The 19,393-nt window shown below is 38.0% G+C and overlaps 1 protein-coding gene and 1 long non-coding RNA gene across 2 annotated transcripts in view; one reads left to right on the plus strand and one right to left on the minus strand.

Moving 5' to 3' along the window:
* Positions 1 to 18,946, plus strand: part of LOC139116570 (intermembrane lipid transfer protein VPS13B-like) — a 49,919-nt gene extending 30,973 nt beyond the window's left edge. The window contains exons 31-48 of the mRNA XM_070679165.1: positions 335 to 535; positions 2,740 to 2,901; positions 3,497 to 3,652; positions 4,282 to 4,545; positions 4,852 to 4,932; positions 5,548 to 5,723; positions 6,374 to 6,538; positions 7,093 to 7,354; positions 7,830 to 7,997; positions 8,620 to 8,757; positions 8,871 to 9,312; positions 9,776 to 11,014; positions 11,420 to 11,596; positions 12,007 to 12,177; positions 12,708 to 12,881; positions 15,566 to 15,668; positions 16,135 to 16,384; positions 17,103 to 18,946. Of these exons, the coding sequence (XP_070535266.1) occupies positions 335 to 535; positions 2,740 to 2,901; positions 3,497 to 3,652; positions 4,282 to 4,545; positions 4,852 to 4,932; positions 5,548 to 5,723; positions 6,374 to 6,538; positions 7,093 to 7,354; positions 7,830 to 7,997; positions 8,620 to 8,757; positions 8,871 to 9,312; positions 9,776 to 11,014; positions 11,420 to 11,596; positions 12,007 to 12,177; positions 12,708 to 12,881; positions 15,566 to 15,668; positions 16,135 to 16,384; positions 17,103 to 17,432 (4,659 nt within the window). The 3' untranslated portion in view covers positions 17,433 to 18,946. The remainder of the gene's footprint in view (positions 1 to 334; positions 536 to 2,739; positions 2,902 to 3,496; positions 3,653 to 4,281; positions 4,546 to 4,851; positions 4,933 to 5,547; positions 5,724 to 6,373; positions 6,539 to 7,092; positions 7,355 to 7,829; positions 7,998 to 8,619; positions 8,758 to 8,870; positions 9,313 to 9,775; positions 11,015 to 11,419; positions 11,597 to 12,006; positions 12,178 to 12,707; positions 12,882 to 15,565; positions 15,669 to 16,134; positions 16,385 to 17,102) is intronic.
* The window catches only part of LOC139115917 (uncharacterized), a 214,437-nt gene that overhangs the window by 92,053 nt on the left and 102,991 nt on the right, over positions 1 to 19,393 (minus strand). The window lies entirely within an intron of this gene.

A 19,393-nucleotide genomic window follows, 5' to 3' on the forward strand; every position in this document is an offset into this window, starting at 1 on the left:
GTTGAAATAGCCCACTGAAAAAATTTCAGTGATCTCACGGGGTCAGTTCCTACATGATGTCATAGGTCACCATTGAGTCAAGGTTCAAAGGTCATAGATCACTTTTAGAAAGTTGTCTGTCGACATTCTTCTCAATACACATTCACAGTACATCATTCTTCATTCAATGATTCTTGTCTATTATGATTATAACCGCAGAGTAAAATTATACCGGTGCAGAGTTGTACTTTGTCACTCGTTACAGAAATATGTGACCTCGCTTAGGTCATCCACAACTTTTGAAAAAATAAAGGATACAACTTCTTCATCTGTGATTGTATCATTGTCATTTCAGATGTCAAGTCTAGCGCAGTGTGAGTTACTGGAATACAGGAACCTAACCATGCAGCCATTGATTGAACCATTTGAAGTGATGGGTTCCGTCAATGCCAAGGCCAAGTCTGTGGAAATGTACTTACAGACAGAGCCTGTGTTCATCAGAGTCAGTCAGAGCAGTGTGCACACATTGAGTATGACTCTACAGGCATGGAATCAGGTATGGGGATAAAACTATGGTTTCAAAATGAGTTACTTCGCCTGTGTTATGTGTAAGACGCAAGATGCATACATTTTTAGTGGTAGATATGATGGCAAATTTCAGAATAGATAACAACATCTTACATACAGAGATGATCTGTCGGTCTTTTCGATGATGGAGTAACCCTGATAAGTAAATGAATATTCATGGCATCATGTTCAGTGTTATGAGCAATAACTTTCTTCAATGGACATCAAGGTAGTATGCGCCTCAAAATCAAGCTTGAACATTCGCTAAAACTTTCCTCAGGGAAATGTTAAACCATTCACTGCCCAAATTGAGAAAGTAAATCAGGGGTCACCATGCAAGTTTTTGGTACAAGTGAAACAAATATGACTAAAATTTACCAATATTTGAAATTCAAAATGGCCGCCATCCCTGTGTTAACTCTCTGGTGGGAAAATTGAATTATTTTTGATTTTCACTACAACGAGCCTGTGAAAAGTGCATTAACTCCCCAAGTTTCAAAATGGGTCTATACAATCAGAGTATTGAGAAAACTTGAGTGTGAATATCTGTTGGACTTCACAGTAAGAGTCAGTAGGATTTGAATACGATGAAATGTTAAACTAGTTCACTAAAAAGTAAACTGTAAGATTTCATTTTTAGCTACTATAGACTATAGTCTATAGAAGCTATTGGGATGGGTATCCGTCCGTCGTCAGTCTGTATGTATGTATGTATGTATGTATGTATGTATGTATGTATGTCCGTTTGTGAGGCGTCCGTCCACTCAAATATCTTGAGAACCGCAGTACTTACTGATTTGATATTTGTTGTGTAGATTAAAAATATGATTTTGAGAAACTAATTTTTTAATTTTTTGATATTGTTGAAAATAGGCAAATTAATGCCAAAAAAGGTGTTTTTGGTAAAAAATCTTCTTCATAACCGCTGGTCAGACAGCTATGTTATTTGGTATACAGGTCCCTAGGGATAACCCAACTTAGATTTGTTCAAATTGTGATGAAATATGCAAATGTGTATTTTTAAGGAATTTTTTTGTCATTTTTGGTCAAAGTTTGACTTACATTGTGTGTAATTCTTGTACTGTATAAACCCTATCAATTCACCCAGAAAAAAATAATTAATATGATTTTAAATAATTGAATTAATTAGGAAATCATCAAAGCCAAAATAATTTTAGTGTGGAATTATCAGAAAGTTCAACTTTTTTTGACAGTTCATAGTGAATTGAGGATTAAAAATGTAAAGGCAACTTTCCTGAATCCCAACTTTGATATATTCTGACCCACCATTTATGTTATCTAAAAGAAATTGCTTACAATAGTTTGTCATGATAGGGTGGTCAAATAAATAGACATACAGAAAATTCTAATTTCCATTTATGGTTGACTTGGTAAGGATAAAATAAGATTACTTTTGAGGAAAAAAATAGAGTGGTCAATTAAAAGAGTGGTCAAAGTGATAGGGTTTTTATGGTAAAGCTGGGCTGTAAGATTCTTCATGTGCTATTTATAGCAATTATGCAATCTGTGTAAACAGTGCAATGAAAGTGTAACATGATTCCTTATAATGCTTTTGATGACCTTGAACTTCTGAAGTTTCAAACATTTGTCTCTTCAGTGTGCTTTCTCTGAGTACGTACAGTCTCAACTTATTCAACAGAACTTACTTACAATGTTAATTTGAAAGTTAAAATGTGCTTGGTTAATAGGATGAAAATACTGATAAAAGATAACCAGCTTAAGATTCTTTATAACCTGACAGATATGCTGTTTTTTTATGAAAAAAATCTTGATTTAAGCAAGTCTTGTTTACTTTAATTAGAATGTAATTAACTCTTGTTTATTAGCTACTATAGACTACCGGTAATATAATCTGATGAAATATGCAAATCTGTATTTTTACGGAATTTTTTCCATTTTGGTCAGGCCATCCTGAAATGAGCTATCAAAGATATCCACCTTCTCCATCAATACATGTGTCACAAAAGGTTATTCTCTACATAACACAGCAGAGCTCTGTCAACTGTTGAGTCGCTTGTTTTTCAAAACCGCTGGTCAGACAGCTTTAATATTTGGTTTACAGGTCCCTAGGATGACCTTAGTGAGATAATTTCATACAGTCAGGAATACTTTATTTTGTATCCATGTCTATAGTAGCTTCAGGGACTTTGGCCCTATGTTTTGATGTTGCAGAACAAGAAACCAGACATGGAAGAGCAGCTGTTTAACTATTATGTGATTTGCAACGACACACAAGAAACTCTAAGACTGGGACAAGTGTCAACTGATGAAGCAATAGTCTTGGAGAGTAGACAGATGCATGCATACAGTTGGAGAACACACAAATCACAGCAGGTAAGTTGGTCCCATCATGCAATAATCTGAAAAACGAATTTTACGTTTTGCACGGAGGAAGAACGGAGGCCACATCCTCCTTAAAGAAGAAATCATTGCTTGTCTGAGGGTGCTTTTATGGTGAATAAATACAAACAAACTCCCTAGGATTATGTTGATTTGCACTGCAACTGAGCATGGACCCTGCATTCTTCAGTTTTCAGACCAGCAACATCCCTCATTTCTCTCCTCTTAATATGCTTGACTGTTTCTTGGATATTCTCACATTCTTCAGGTATCTTTGAAATTTTCAACTCAACATTATACATTCAAAATACACAGAGTTATTTTATAAAATGTCTTCTTGACCAGAAGATAAATATAAATCATGTGTTAGGCACAGTGCAGAGAGATTTTGAAAAAGAAAGTGCTTATCTTGAGATTTGGTGGTCTGTAGTAGCTTTAGTGCATTTAAAATATATTTGACACAATAAAACCACACCAAATCTTCTACACTTTCACTACAGAATCAATGTTTGTACTGCTGCAATCTTAGAGATCATTATTGTATTACATGCTATGGCTATAAGTTGTATGTTTTGATTTTAATTGACAGCAACTGCACGTCTGTGTGGAAGGCTGGGGCAACTGGAAATGGTCGGAGTCATTCAGCATTGATGAAGTTGGAACAACGGTTCACACTCTGCAACACCAAGGGAAAACCGCCACTTTATTTGTTGAGGTCAAGGCACTTTCACCTCTGCAGAAACAGGTACATGTCATTTTCTACTGTGAGGGAATTCTTTGATTCCAAAAAATCTGTTGATAAGAATTTGTTGGCTACTCGATGAAACTTTTGTCTTGCAAAAGAGAGGAAGAAGACAATTAGCTGTACAACCAGACTCAAGTACATGGTCAGTTTTAATAGTGTAAACAAACCTTCTGTGAGCAAAAATTATCACAACATATTTTCTCCCATATTTTTTTGGAGTATATGTAGTGTTTCTGATATACTGCAGTACAAGGTGGGCATTTCAACATATTTTACTTAGTCTTTTATACTCAAATTTAGACTTTCCTGCATTCTTTTCTTTCACGCATTGCAAGTTTGAATAGCCATGAGTTCAACACTTTGTTAAAATAGTATATTTGAAGAAGCTTATATTTGTACTGATAGTATATTTGTAAAGCTTATTTTTGGCCATAAAGGGCGTTTGACATTTGGAATGTTTTGTTCAAAGATGAAAAAGTAGACCAGACTTTTTACAGTCTGAATACTTGCCATTAATCAGAATACTTGCAGTAAATAGGAATTTCTGAATGGCTTAATAAACTTTAAAAAATTGTTTTTCGTCGTGGATATCGTTTGCAATTCGTAACGTGTTCTCTTTTCTTGACCAGATTACAATCAGTGGTAAGCAGTATTTCTCAAGCAGATTGTCAAAAGACCTGGAGGTACAACTGATCAAAGTGACCAACGTCGGCGGCAAGATTATGCAGAGCCAGCAAACACTGCACCTGCCAGCAAAGACAACCATCCCATCATGCATCTGTGAGGATGATGCAATCACTGGTGTCAGAGTGAGGCTGACCGATGTGAGCTGTGATTGGTCAGAACAGTTTGCCATCAGTGGAGAAATGAGTAGAACAAACACCTTGATCAAGGTAAGTATAATTTCCTTGATGTAACCTAAAAAAGCTCAGTCAAGTCCACAACATGATTGTTAATCACATTCCAAATAAATATTCAGGGAAGCCAGGGATGGTGTTTTATTCTAGCACACAGCTGTTGGAGGCTTTGGCAGCATTGGAGAATGAAATTTGGTGGTTTTTTTGTATCTTGACTTGTATGTAGTAATATTGATAAGTAAATACATTGCCATATCACAAAATCCAATATACAAGGGTCTAGCTCATGAGAACACATTGATGTATCTGAACCCAATACATGCATGATGTTTTTAAATTCAGATTCCCTGTACGGGAGGCAAACACATTTACATTTGGTGCTCCATCTATGAAGAGAAGCATGCATTTACAGTACAGAGAGTGGTAAGTGGCTGAGTCTAATACATGCACCATCAAAATTCTACAGTTGTTAATAACAATGTCAATTGCAAGTATTTTGCTCATCAGTACTGTGTAAAGGACCTTAACTTTGCATTACGTCAGTAGCTCCCAACATTTGAAGACTATCGGTGGTCTCATAGTGAATTAAAATATGAGAGAAATATTGCTTTTGCATTATTTTCATTTCTAGCCGGACACCGGACCAATTGTCCAGCTTTTTCACTTCTTTTAGTAGCCTGTTTTATTTGAAAAACTTCACATTTATGAAAGGATGTATTCCTTCTGTTGACTTCCAATTTACCCGTATCAGTGCCAATATACTCCCATCAGAGCCAATATACTCCCATCAGTGCCAATATACTCCTATCTGTGCCAGTATACACCCATCAGTGCCAATATACTCCAATCAGTGCCAATACACCCCTATCAGTGCCGATATACTCCTATCAGTGCCAATACAACCTTATCAGTGCCAATATACCCTTATCAGTGCCAATTTACCCCTCCCTATCAATGCCAATATACCACAATATTTGAACACCCTACATTTTTTTTGAAATTTCTCAAAATTTCTGAATCACTCATGTAACTGTCTAGATTGTAGTGAGTCCGCTGTTTGTTGTAAGAAGTCATCTGCCAAGGCCAGTGATCATGAACGTGGAGACAACCAAGATGAAATCAGTCCGACACTTCAACGTAATACAGCGTGGACACAACATGTCACTCTATGACATTGAACCTGAGCTCTGGCATTACCTCACCTTCCAGCTTAGGTAAGTGAAAAGTCAGGTCACAATTTCTGGTATTAGGACGGTCACCCCCTGGATGTTTACTATCATAATGTTTCGCATCCACCAATGAGGTCTTTTGTAAGGGTCAGGGTTTATAGTAAGTGTCCAGGGGTAGCTCTCCTAGATCAGAATCTTCTCCTTGTATCATTTGCATAGTTGCAGACTGATGAAAATATCATTCTTTCATAATGATAGTTGTTAAACTTTCTCACAGAAGTAATCAGACCTTTTCAGATATCAGTATATAATACTTACAAAATTATTTGCTTCAATTATTTCATTTCAATTTTATGTCTCTCTGTTCCAAGCACCTGTGTAGGCCAACTGTGTATATATCATACGAATTTTCACAACAAAGGTAGAATGCGACTCTGGGACAATATCTGGGACTCTTTTTTTAGCAATACTTTTCTGGTCTGCCACATATAAGGACTCATTGTAAAGCTGTAGAGAGCATGGAGATATCACTTGCATTATTGAAAATTGAAAATTGAATTTCCTCAACAGTTTAAACTTGCCTTAAGGAAAGTGTGGACAAACATTTGTATACATGTACTTCCCTTGTGGAGGTGCATATTACTGTGAAATTGACTTTCTGTGTTTCATGATGTCTTTGTTTACGTTCCTTTCAGTGCAAAGGCATCCCTGTCCCACCCACCAGTGTCAATTTCAACTCAGCAAATTGATAAGATTTTCAGCAAAAACCAGGACCGTGTCAGTATCCATTCCCTGTGTTATGATTGGCAGCACAATGTATCTGAGCATTGGCCGTACAACAGTTCAGACTATGACAGCAGGTAAGAACCAAATCTGCCTTTTTTAACAAGTCAATTTCTCCTCAATGATCCTAATAAGAGTGAAAGTTTTTTCCCTCTCTGTCATTGGTTAACCTGTTCACCCTCAATTTCCTGTCAACAGGTCCACAATCACCATTGATAACAATGGGTTTGGGCTAAACCATTTCGGTGAAGGGGTTAAATTATGTCCTCTGGCCAAATGTCACTCCCAACCCCTTCTCAAATCTCTCATCCATATTCCAGTGCCTACATCTCCTCAGTCTCCAAGTTCATTGTTGTTCAAGATCAATTTTAACATTATCTCTTAATCACTGAAGCTCATGCAAAGTTCCAGCCTGGCCAGTGTTTTGTCTCTACTCTATCTTTTCCATGGAACTCAGCAAGTAGTACCTACCTACCTACCTACCTACCTATCTCTCTCTCTCGCTCTCTCTCTCTCTCTCTCTCTCTCTCTCTCTCTCTCTCTCTCTCTCTCTCACACACACACACACCTTTGTGCCATATTTCTCTACATGCAATTGTATCATACTCAATCTCTCATTCTTTCAATACAGCATGCTTACAGTTGACAACAAACTCAGTCACACAGTGAACACCCCCACAGTGTCAGAAAGTGACCTACCAGACCAGCTACCCAACATAGATCTGAAAGTGGACCTGTCCCAGTGTTGGAGTCTGGTCAACACTCTGCTCATAGATGTCAAACCATGGTGTCTATTGGTCAACCAGACTAACTTAGAAATAAATGTCTTGGAAGAGGATGAAGTGCCGTTGGTTGTGAGACCGTCGGGTGTTATCACTCCTCAAAATTTCAAGGTAATTGCCACTATCACATCACCAACACATTGACAGTACATTACAGTTTTACACTGAAAAGCATGCACCTTTAAACTATTTTTTCAAGAAAAAAAAACAACAATTTAATTCTCCTAAATGATATTCACAGTAATGTATGCAAAATATACTGAACTGTGTTCATTTGGTACATTTGAAAACTGGGCCTAATATCTATTATGAAACTGGAACTCCCTTAGGGGGCCCTACCATAGCTTTTTGCAGTGACTGGAACCCCTAGGATTATGTTGATTCATACTGTAATTGTTCAATGTGGTCGCATTCTTATTCAGTCTTGCTGTTTATTCTCTCACTTGAAAATGGTGGTTTCACAGGAGTTTCAAAAATGAATTGACCCCTTTTGGCTCCAAATTGTCAAATGTATCCGCAATGCGGACACTGTAAGCTGCCTTTATACCTATGTCATCCCTTAGAGCTATCCATTTGATTTTCACAGGGTAAGATGTCACTGGGCATTGGTAGGTACACATCACAAGGCATTGAACTGTTAAAGGAACCACTGTCACCACAGAGGAGATTCAGTCTCATGAACAAATCAGAGTGTGTGCTGCCACTAGAGGGCGTCATTCATACTAGCATCGTCTACGGGGAGAAATCACAACAGGTAATGTGGAACAGAGACCAACAGACCAGTCATGACAGGCCTAGGGGTGGGGAGATGGTGATATAGGTATGGTAGGTCTGACATACTGTACTCTATACTGGGAAAAGGCAATGGAGATCAGGGAATAGGGTGCAACAAAACTTTTGCCCGAAGTTTCTGCAAGGAAACTCACTATTCTCTTTCAAAATCAAGAATAAAAATCTGGGGTCACTGTGTCAATTTTGATATTGTACAAAGATGTTGACAAACAGTACAGAAAAAAGTTGATGCAGAACTATGACAACATGCAGGGAAAGATAAATTAACATTAGTTCAGCAAGATATTGCACAGTACGCGAGGAAGACAGAGTTTGTAACTTATACATGACCTGTCCAAACACACCTTGAATATGTTGAATTTTCCTCAGGAGCATGACGGTGGGTGTGCAGCAGAAGTAATCTTACTGAATTTGGCATTCTTGAGATTTCAAACTAGAAATGTAAGTGCATGATTTTCACTGCTCTCAGCAACAGTTTTTCTGACAGTTATAGCTATTACAAGCATTACATTATTTTTACCCATCACATCATCATTTGCATGAATTTCAAACTCTGACATTAAAAGCTCTATGTGTGTTCACAGATCTGTCACCTGGTTGTAGCGTCAACGGTGAAACATGGAATAAGAGTGCTCACCATCAAGGACAGGTACCTACTTATGAATAAAAGCAAAGAACACCTGGCCATTAGAACAGTGACCATAACCAATGAAATCACAAAGGTGAGTGACATTCCAGTGAAATGAGTCAACTTATAAAATTCAAAAAATCCATGAACTTCGACCTTTACCACACAAGACAAGAAATCATTTTATTTCTTCATTTATCATTACAGCTCCACGAAAACAAGCTGAATATGCAAATCAATGACCTACCAGCACGCCAATCATCTTCAACTCCTGCTGTCCAGCCAATAGAGTTTTGGGATATTCCAACAGCCAACCAATCACATCATATCAAAGAAGCTGTGCAATACTTATCATTTACATATGCAAATGAAGATGGAACTCAATCTGACAATCAGGTTGTTCGGAAATGGACAAAGTTTGTTGCACTGAATCCCAGCATGCCTAGGCAGTCGGTTGCCATGCCAACTAGGACAGGTAACCAATCGGGGCAGAGAGAGGACCCCCTAGCATATGCTGTAACTGTCATTGAGCACCATGGTGTTGTGTACGTCACAGTGGATCAAGATCTGTCTCCGCGAATCATGATTCATAATAATTGTCCATTCCCTTTACACTTTGGTCAGGGGCTTGCAGAACCAGATCCCAATGGTGAGTCAGAAAGCGTTATTATGTTCTTTATATATATATATATATATATATATATATATATATATATATATATATATATATATATATATATATATATATATATATATATATATTTATATGTATATATGTATATATGTATGTTTGTATTTCATTCAGTTCATGGAACACAGGCCACGGAACACAGGCCTATTATTTGATTAGCTTCAGTATAGACTACTGAATACTTCTGTACAAAATATTTGTCGGTTTCTCAGGTTTAAAAAATATAGTGTGAAAAAAAGTATGCATTCCTTTTGAATTTGTGAGGGACTTTTTCTCCTGAATCTTGCTTTGAAAAAGAATGCAAATTGAAAGTTCAATCTGTTTATTTTCATCTTTTCTTGTGGAACAGAAAGCTTAGACACTGTGAAGTTTTAGTTTTGAAAAAGGACTTCATCTTTACTTGTCTTTCATTTGTCACCAGGTATTGTAACTGTCATTGAAGAGACAGAAATCTTGTCTTCCATTCCCTTGGTTGAGGCAAACAGTGCAATCTACTATGAATTCCCACATCTCGGAGAGAAGTTTCCGGAACTCTCAAAGCCACTCAGCCTTCCGGGAAATCTTCACATCAGCATGGCAAAGAGCGCCGACACTGTGTACGTCAGGAAGGGCCATGAAGCTTCCCAACTCCAGAATAAGTGGACTGATGCAATAGATATACGGTCATCCGAGAGTCAGAAATCAGAAATCATGGTTCTGCCGCATTGTGGGTACGTGCTTGTGAATTGTAAGACTGTGGGCACGTGCACGCATGTGTTTGTGGAGCCCCTGACAATGGAAGGGCACAAAAGCGAGAAAAAGATTACAACAGCTGGAGACATGGACGTGGAGCAAGATGCTCAATTCCCGAATCCGGAATGTAGCATCCTTGTATCGCAGATCTGCCTGATCCTGACGGATGAGCTGCAGGATCCGGTCTTCAGCACGGAAGTCCTCAGGCTGACCCTGGACAATCTGCATCTGACGTTCTTCCCATCTGCCAAGTCTGACCAACCTTCCCTCACTCAGCAGTGCCTGCAGTTGTCGGTCGCCAGCGCCCAGGTGGACAACCAGCTCTTCCTGAATGGCTCGTATGATTTCCCGGTCCTGCTCCTCCCCCAGGAGAGGAACATGTACTTCCGAGGAATGGGAGATTACTTCTTCGAGGCGCTGCCGGTGGAGAAGTTGGCGGAAAAGAGCTTCAAGACCAGCCTGTTTGCCATGAAGCTGGTTTTCGAGATTGACAAATACAGATCAGCTTCCTGTATCCAGGAACTGTCAGTGACTTCAAAACCTCTGACTGTCTACCTAGAAGATCAGTTCATCTATCAAATGCTGAAAGTGATCGACAGCTACAAGCTGCCACATGGGCCTAAACCACCAATCAGGTCGTCATCTTTGGTATCACATGATGGGCACCAGCCAATCAGGTGGGAGGACATCCCACCAGCGGTGAAGTTGCTTTCAGCGGCTCTGATGTCTCCGATAGCCATCAATCAGATCCACATCCATCCAATCACAGTGCTGGCCAGTGTGCACGCGTCCCTGAAGGTGTACTTGGCGTCCGACCACACACCATTGTCGTTTGGTCAGTTCAGCCACGGACAAGTGTTCACCACAACCAGGCAGTTTGTACAGGCACTGACAATGCACTATGCATCTGGTGCACTGTTCAAAGCAGGTCAGTACAGGCTATTGTGTCGGGCTAGATTGCCATCTGTAAATAAAGTATCTTCATCAAACTTTGATCATAAGACCACAAGGAAAGTCATTCTATAACAGGCGTGGACTTCATGTACAAGAAGACTCCAATTAATCAAAATGAAAATCTCTCATGTTTCGTGTTAGCTTTTTACCGTAACCATTTCAATTTTTATTTACTTGTTTTTTATTTCTCAGACCATGTTGGCTTCTGTCAATACAACTATTTCTGCAGATATATTTTTTTATCTTTGGAAGTGTTCAGATTTGTTTTACTAGTGTAGATACGCAGCCATTTCAGTACTGATCTTTTCTCAGTTGGGAGGTTTGGAGGTATATACATATTTAAAATATCACTTATCATAATTTGTGTATTTCTCATCAGGATGGGTACTGGGATCACTTGAGATTCTCGGTAATCCAGCTGGGTTGGTGAGAAGTATCAGCAGTGGTGTGGCTGATCTGTTCAGACTTCCGTATGAGGGTTTGATTAGAGGACCCAGTGCCTTCATGACTGGCGTTACCAGCGGTGCATCGTCTCTTGTCAAACATGTATCAACAGGTGAGACTCTTTGAATATCTATTGTTCTCAATACTTAAATATGACTTTCTTAAAACTAAATTCTCTTTTCACATGAACTTGACAGTTAAAGGTGACTAAGTCCTACTTCCAGAGTACGTCTCCCCGATTGATGAAAACAGGCTTGACAATCTTCAGAATTCAATGTTCATAGAATTTTCACGAATCATTTCAACAGAAGGCAATAATAATGCATCAAATATCCTGATCAAATTGATAATTGTAAAGGTTACATAAAAACACACTGATCACGTAAGATACGCTATAATGCGACTTTGAAGGTTATCATGACACCTTCTGATTGGATTTGTAAATTTTATCTGCTTCAGGTGACCATAATTAAAACAAATTTTTGTCTTCATTTTACAAAATCTGATGTGTTCTTTTGCCAGGCACCCTGACTTCCATCACCAACTTTGCCAGCAGTATATCCCGGAATATGGACAGACTCTCCCTGGATCAGGATCATCTACAAAGACAGGAAGAGCACAGGAGACAAATCCCAGAGCGGATAAGTGAAGGATTAAAGCAGGGATTAAGTGGATTTGGAATAAGTCTTTTAGGTGACTCAGAGATTATTGTGATTTAATGTTGATTTGTGATTATGAGAATAACAGCTTATGGGGATCTTTTACGTTTTCATATATTAATACATATTATGGCATTATTCTGTGATTATGTCATGTTGGAAAAGAATGCAAGTTTTTGAAATATTTATCAAGTTGGTGTCATTGATTATAAGAACTTGAGATGTTAATCAGATAAGCACTGATAATTATAAACCTGTTCATCTCTTTCTCCCAGTGGACAGGTCCACAATCATCATTGATAGCAATTGGTTTTGGGCCAAACCATGGTGGTGGAAGGGGTAAAGTTTGTATGGAAAGGCAGCGATTTACAAATCTTCATTATTTTATGAGAGTCAATTCTCTGGCTTTTAACGGTGCACATCATGAGATCAATGGCAGAAAAGAAAATTATTGTATCCAAAACATCATACATGTTCAATAATCTTTCTCAGCTATAATCATGCCTGGACATTGACACAGTTTTCCAACATCAAAATTGTTCATGTTTGTGTGTTTCTACACAGGTGCTGTGGCTGGAGTCGTTGATCAGCCTATTCAGAGTTGGACCAGATCTTCCCTACCGGCAAGTCCAACTCAGAAAGCCACTGGAGTGATCTCGGGAGTTGGTAAAGGACTGGTTGGAGTTGTCACCAAGCCTATAGGGGGCGCTGCAGAGTTTGTCTCACAAACTGGGCAAGGTAAATGTATAAGATGGAAACTGACTATCTAATGTGCCTTACTGTGAAATACTGAATTTAACAAACTGGAAAATTTCAGGCTGTGGGAATGCCACTAAACTTACTCTGCGTGTTAAGTTTGACAGAGAAAGTTCAATCACACGGAGGTATTTATACTTGATACAGGGGCAACTGAACACTTATAAGTTTATAATACCATTTTGGCAAAACTGAAGAATCCATGGCCAATGCCCAGCATTAGTACAATTTAACAGTGTCATAGGGGGTATGTCTTTATGATTCACCATGAAAGGCATCCCTAGACAAGCGCTGATTTCTAACATGAGGATGTGGCCCATTGCTCTTCAGGTTTGCCCTGATTTCCCCAAAACCATTAGACAAGGTCTCAATTGTGTTTAAACATCTCTTACATTACCAAATATATATTTCATGTTTACAGAAATATGCCAGCTATAAAAGTTTGTACATTTTGATAATCTTCTCGTGTCTATTTATAGACAGAGAAGGTATTAGAGTTGAAAACCAGTATGCTGGTGTCAACTTCTTCCGTCTGTCAAGACTTCCGTCTGTCAAGATCCATTGACGTCATGCAATTGTGATGGGTCATATCATAAACTGGTGGGGGTGTTTATGGCTCAGGTTGAGGTGTAGGAGAACGATTTTGAGCTGTGACAAAATCAAAAGGGACTTAGCGGCATAGCCACAGTGTTAAGCCTTTCTCCAAGGTTTCTTAGTTGACTACGATCTATTACAGACTACTGAGCTGACGTTAGGGGTACTCACTTTGTGTTTGCTCACTCTGTGTGCGCTAGTGTTTGGTACTGAGTTGCGTGGATATCCCCTCATGGCCTCACGTGATATGGGCCTGTTGCATAAACTGCAGCTGATGATCATATGCCTCTGAGTCTGAAAACGGTCATTGTGTAAGCCTGTCGGCATTTTCCTTGCATTTTTCTCATTTAATTTTGCAAAATATCGGCGAGTACCTCAATATTTCAAGATAACTCTTTCTTCCCAATCGTTTCCTGGAGTTTCAGAGTCATATGAACGAAAATGAGTGAAAGTTTTAGACAGGAAAATCGGACGTCGGCCATGTTCATTGTTTACAGTACAATCAGAAGTTTATGTGGAGGAAATAACTAACAAACACTGTACATGATGCCCGCCCTCTAGAGGCAGACCTTCCTATATGAAGTACCACATTTGATGCTTGTGGAAAGCTTGACCACACAAAGGAGCATTTAAACATTTACTAAGATTTAGACACGGTGGAGGGACCGTGATTTAGAAAATGACAGATTGAAGGTATTCTGAAAATGTCAAATACTGAGGAAAAATGCGCAAATATTCAAAATAAACAGGTTAATTGACTGGTCAGCTATAAAAAACAATGAAAATCTTTATGATCAAAAGTTTTTGAGATGCGCACATTTTAACAAATACAGAAATTATTAACATTATAAATATAAGACCAAACTATTTTTTCAGGGATGGGACAGGTTGGAAATGAGGGGTGAGAGACAAAGGCACTTCTATTGCTGCATGTGGATGCAGCCACACCATTTCATTTACAGCATACTTATTCACTGTGTTGTGTTCAAGTTCCATATTGTACTGACTGTCATACAAGGATAACATAAGCAAATCAAATCAAATTAGAAAAGGATCAATGCTGTTGTGTGGATTTTGTTGAACATGGCTGATTTTAATATTTCGCCCTATATATTTGGTATCCGGCAAAGGCATATTTTGATGTAAAGTCAAAATTAACACTACATTGCTGACAATATATGTTACCGTTTCTGCATGAACTTTTCTTTTTTTAATTAAAGTATAGTAGTACTTCGAACAGATTAACAATTATCGTGATGTCAACCCATAATTTTACATTACAAAGACAGTAATTCTGCCAATTTTTTTGTTTTTCAGTCATTTTATAAATTTTGCACTGCACAAGATGATTGAACAAATTGCAATGTGTGAATTTGTAAACTCAAAGAATAAAAATCCTTTGGTCACAGATTAAATTATTTTTTGAAAAGAAATTTACTCTTAAACATTTTTAGCATATATTCTTTACACGGTCATGGATTTCAAGGAAAATATGCCTATTAAAAACAGTAATTTCTTCACTTTCAATTTTTTTCAATACTATGACAATTATCAGCCATGAGGATTTACAACACAAGACCAGATAAGCGTTTTTATCATTTCCACAGGACTCTTTGGAAAATCCATTAAAAACAGTTAAAAGTGACTTAAAATGATCACTTGGTATACATTTAATTTACAGATGCCAGGTTGTGTATATCACATGCACTCAGGTCAGTAGGGAAGTGCGTCATTACTATTTTGGACTGTTAATTCTTATTTCTGAATTATTTAACTTTTTTCCACATTGAACTATCTTTAGGCAGTTTATACTGTAGCTTAGAATTTTTTTGATTGATGTATTTAATCATCTTTTGGGTTCTTTGGGTCCATATCCCACCTCATGCCCCTACATCATCAACTATTTACCAACAACTTCATGCCAACAACCAATTACCTGACCTGGCCACACATTAGAGAAGGTACAGCGTCATTGACGGTATTTTTATAATCTTCTAGTGTCCCACCCCCCCTTTCTCTCCCAACCTTTGACCTTTGTCAACTGATTTCACACAATGTCTTTAATGATACAGGTATCTTACATGGCGCTGGACTCACTGAGATACCCAAGCCTAGGTTTGCACCCTGTACTGAGCAGGTTGCTATGGCAACAAACAGCCACGTGAAGTACATATGGTGAGTAATGATAACACGCAACTTTTTGATATCAATTGGCTCTGAACTCATATTCCTTAGAACACACCTTACATAGAACTCATGAGATACTGGATTTACAACACCATAGATTAGGGTTTTCACAATTTTACAGTCGAGCACTGTTGATGCACGCAGCTAAAGAAACATAAACCTCCATTTCCCTGTATATGGATATACCCATCAGTGTGGATGGAGGGATTTGGAAATGCATGAAAGTCTGCTGGTGAAAGGGTTAAGTGAATGTGGCTATATAAAAAATATTCCTCAGTGATAGAGGGACTGTGCTCAGTGTGAAAAAAAATGTCAAAGTGGTCAGGAACCAAAAAACCATGAGCTCTGCGTTGGATTCCTCTTTCATTCAATCTACTTGTAGCTTAATCATACTCAGTGTTGATGTGTTCATTTTGTAATGATATCTGCATTTTTCTACAATCTGTCATGACAGGAAAATGTTACAAAGCCTTCCCAACGCTGTAATACTGATGTACTTAGAGAGTACAGCGGTGACATACCATGGACTGCATCACAGTGGCTGTCTGCTGCTGACACCACAGGTGTTGTTTGTAGTCAGTACCAGCGAGGACACGCAGCAGCAGGCGTTCCCTGTGACGGATATCACATGCCATGGTAAAAGTAGTGACAGCGGGGTGTTGTGTGTGACGCTGAACCAACCTGTCACTCCGTCCACAGCGGAGGTAGGAAAGTTTATTATTCTTTGTTAAAAAGATCTTGAGATGTGCGTTCAAAATATAAACTGTCTGGTAACGTAGTGTCCTGATTCTGTCTTGTCAGAAAATTTTACATCAACCCTTTCACCATAGTGGTCTGACCCAATTCCATTGTTCTATATTGTAAAGTTGGACCACTAGACAGGGAAATGGAGGTGAAAGGGTTGAAACCTTAGCCAGTTTCATTCTACAACAGTCCTGCTTTTGCATTTTGCAATGAAGATGTGAAATATTTTGTGGTAAAATGCTTAACTTGACTTTAATTTTTTGGTTACCGGAAGTTCTGATTATAGTCAAGTAATATATTCATTGCTTTGATAAAGTTTGTGTGTGATGTGTGATAGCAAGTATGTGAGTGCGAGTGCTTCATGAACTCTACAACGTGTGGAGGGATCGCAGTCAGAAAAAATGTAACAACTTAGCTCGGTTATTGAACCAATATTTTAAAGGATGGGGATTTGGCCGAGCAGTTTTGATTGTGATGTCTTCACTAGGTAACGGGGTGCTGAGCGTTGTGAGTTTGAATGTGATCAAAAAATTTCCTGAACTCTGCAAGGATATGTTTCAACCTAAAAATGTACTGTAAGTGACAAGAGCAAGGTGCTGTTACGCGAAAGAGGTTTAAATTTGCTGTAATGGTGATGATGCTATGATAATAAAATCATTTTTCTTCCTTTTTTGACAGAAGAAAGAAACTTGCAACCGGGTGGCAGATTTTGTGGATGCCACCTCTGGTCACGCGCTGTTTGATGACGATGCTGAGGTGATCAAGGTTGACAGCTCAGAAAGCACATCAGAACCGTCCTCCCATGGCAACCAGGTTGCCACGACAACATACAAATATCACATCGATCCCAGATTCCGAGACACTTTCATAGCTCTCTTCAAGCAGGCCAAAGACAGACTTGAGGGGAAAGGGTTTTCCATGGATTTGGTTGATAAGCCAGCTTTCAGTAAATTTCAAGCCTGGCACTTGAAGGCTAAGCAGAACCTTGAAGAAGAAACCGCAATGTAGGGAAAAATGATAAAAACATTGTCTGTCTAATCTTTTGATGCAATATACAGATTCTGTACTTATGCAAATTGTTTCGTCCCTGTTTTCTGCATGTAAATCTAACCACACCACAGAAGACAATAGGGTTGAGCCACAGTAAATATGACAAGACAGGGGTGTTGTTGTGCACTGTTATGTAAAGTATCATGTTGTTTACCAATTTTCAAAAATTAGATAAATGTATTATATACTAAAAATACAGTATTCTAAGATAAAACACTTTGTCAGAAGAAAAAGCTTTTAATCAAATTCCTCTTGGAGCAAACTCTATATCCGAACAAAAATTATTGGCTAGCATAGTGTTCAGAAGGCCTGTATATAAAACTGGCTATTGCTGATATAAAGGGGATGGGGCATGATCCCTGGAACTGAAAGTTTCCCCTTTAAAGCAGATAAATACCGTATTTTGTTGTTTGAAGATCAAGGTCTCCAGCATCTCAGAATTCCCACAATTTGCATTCTGGTTGTGATTCTATGTTGCAAGGAATGAAAATACATAGTCTCTGTTTCGGAATCCACAGCAGCTTTTAAATGCAAATATCTCACAGTTCAATGTTTTGGGATATTTGTTTTGGCCCCATCGACATTAAGTCTATTTTCACATAGCTAAACTAGAGATTTGCAGAAAACAGGCCAAACCTAACAAAATTATACGATGGCAGTATAACGAAGATCAAATCTTCAGAAATGATGTATTACCTATGCTGCATATGTTGTATGAGAAAATCAATATTCCAAATACTCTGCCAAAAAGAGTGACAATATGTAGACTAACAGCAAAACTGTGATTATTACATGTAAAACATTGACAGATTGTAGTCATGTGCATGTTGAAAGTCTGTGTAAATGATTAGACACATGAAACATGGATTGGTGCTATGTGTACATAGAAATCATGTTGCAATCATTTGAATGAACATACATCTTTGAAAAACCAATGCACTGATAAATCAGAGAAATACATTGTACCAACGCTGCTTCTTTCCAAACTTATCACCATTATCAGGAAAGAGATTTACTTTTGAGCAATGCTTGTAAAGGTTTTTGTGGAAAAATTATTAGGTGGAAAAAATTGTTAGGTTAATGGTTGTATAGTTTAATTTAAAATGTAACTTTATTTGGTTAGATGTGTAAAGCATTATTTATTTATTGTTAATAATATGCAATTTATAAGTTGATGGGCAAACTTTATTTTCAATGAATTCCATTGGCCAAGATTTATTTGCATATATTTGCATATTGCTTTCTGTAAGGTTAGCTCATTCTGTCGCTCTGCTCTCTCAATTGGTTTAGGAATTATTCTGTGACAGCGTTGTAAATCATCTGGATCATAAAGAAATTCTATATGATCCGTTTTAATGTCAGCTGTTTTTTCAATGTCAACAAAAGTTTGCAAGTTGATGTTATTTAAGATTTGTTACAAAATGGGAATTGTAGGAAATATTTGGCGAAATAAAGTGACGCGTATGTGGTAAGCTTTTGAGTTTTTAAGTGTTTTTTTCTCTGCACGATACAAGGTAGGTGAATGTACTAAGAAATGTTGCACATTTTGTAAATGACATGGTGGTCTAGGTGTTGACCAATGTGAATAAATTTTGGCTACAAAAATTGCTCATGTAAATTAAAATAAACTTGAGTTTTGACAAAAATTTAATTAAGAGACTGGATTCTTGGCAGCTGTAACAAATGGCACCTGACTTGTGGCCATTACCATGATAGAGGGCGCACTTCATGATGCAGCTTGTACCTACGGGAAATCCCATTTACAGCATTTAGATGTAATACATAAGGATGGTTATGGCATTGCTTTGCCAATCCTATAAAAGACTAACATGCTCCCTAAACTCTCTGTGAATTTACGCTTGAATTGAGTGTGTCCTTCCAACTTCACAAATATTTAGTTTTTAAACCAAAAGGTGTCT

Source organism: Ptychodera flava, chromosome 17, assembly GCF_041260155.1.
Source record: "Ptychodera flava strain L36383 chromosome 17, AS_Pfla_20210202, whole genome shotgun sequence".
Classification (NCBI taxonomy): Eukaryota; Metazoa; Hemichordata; class Enteropneusta; family Ptychoderidae; genus Ptychodera; species Ptychodera flava.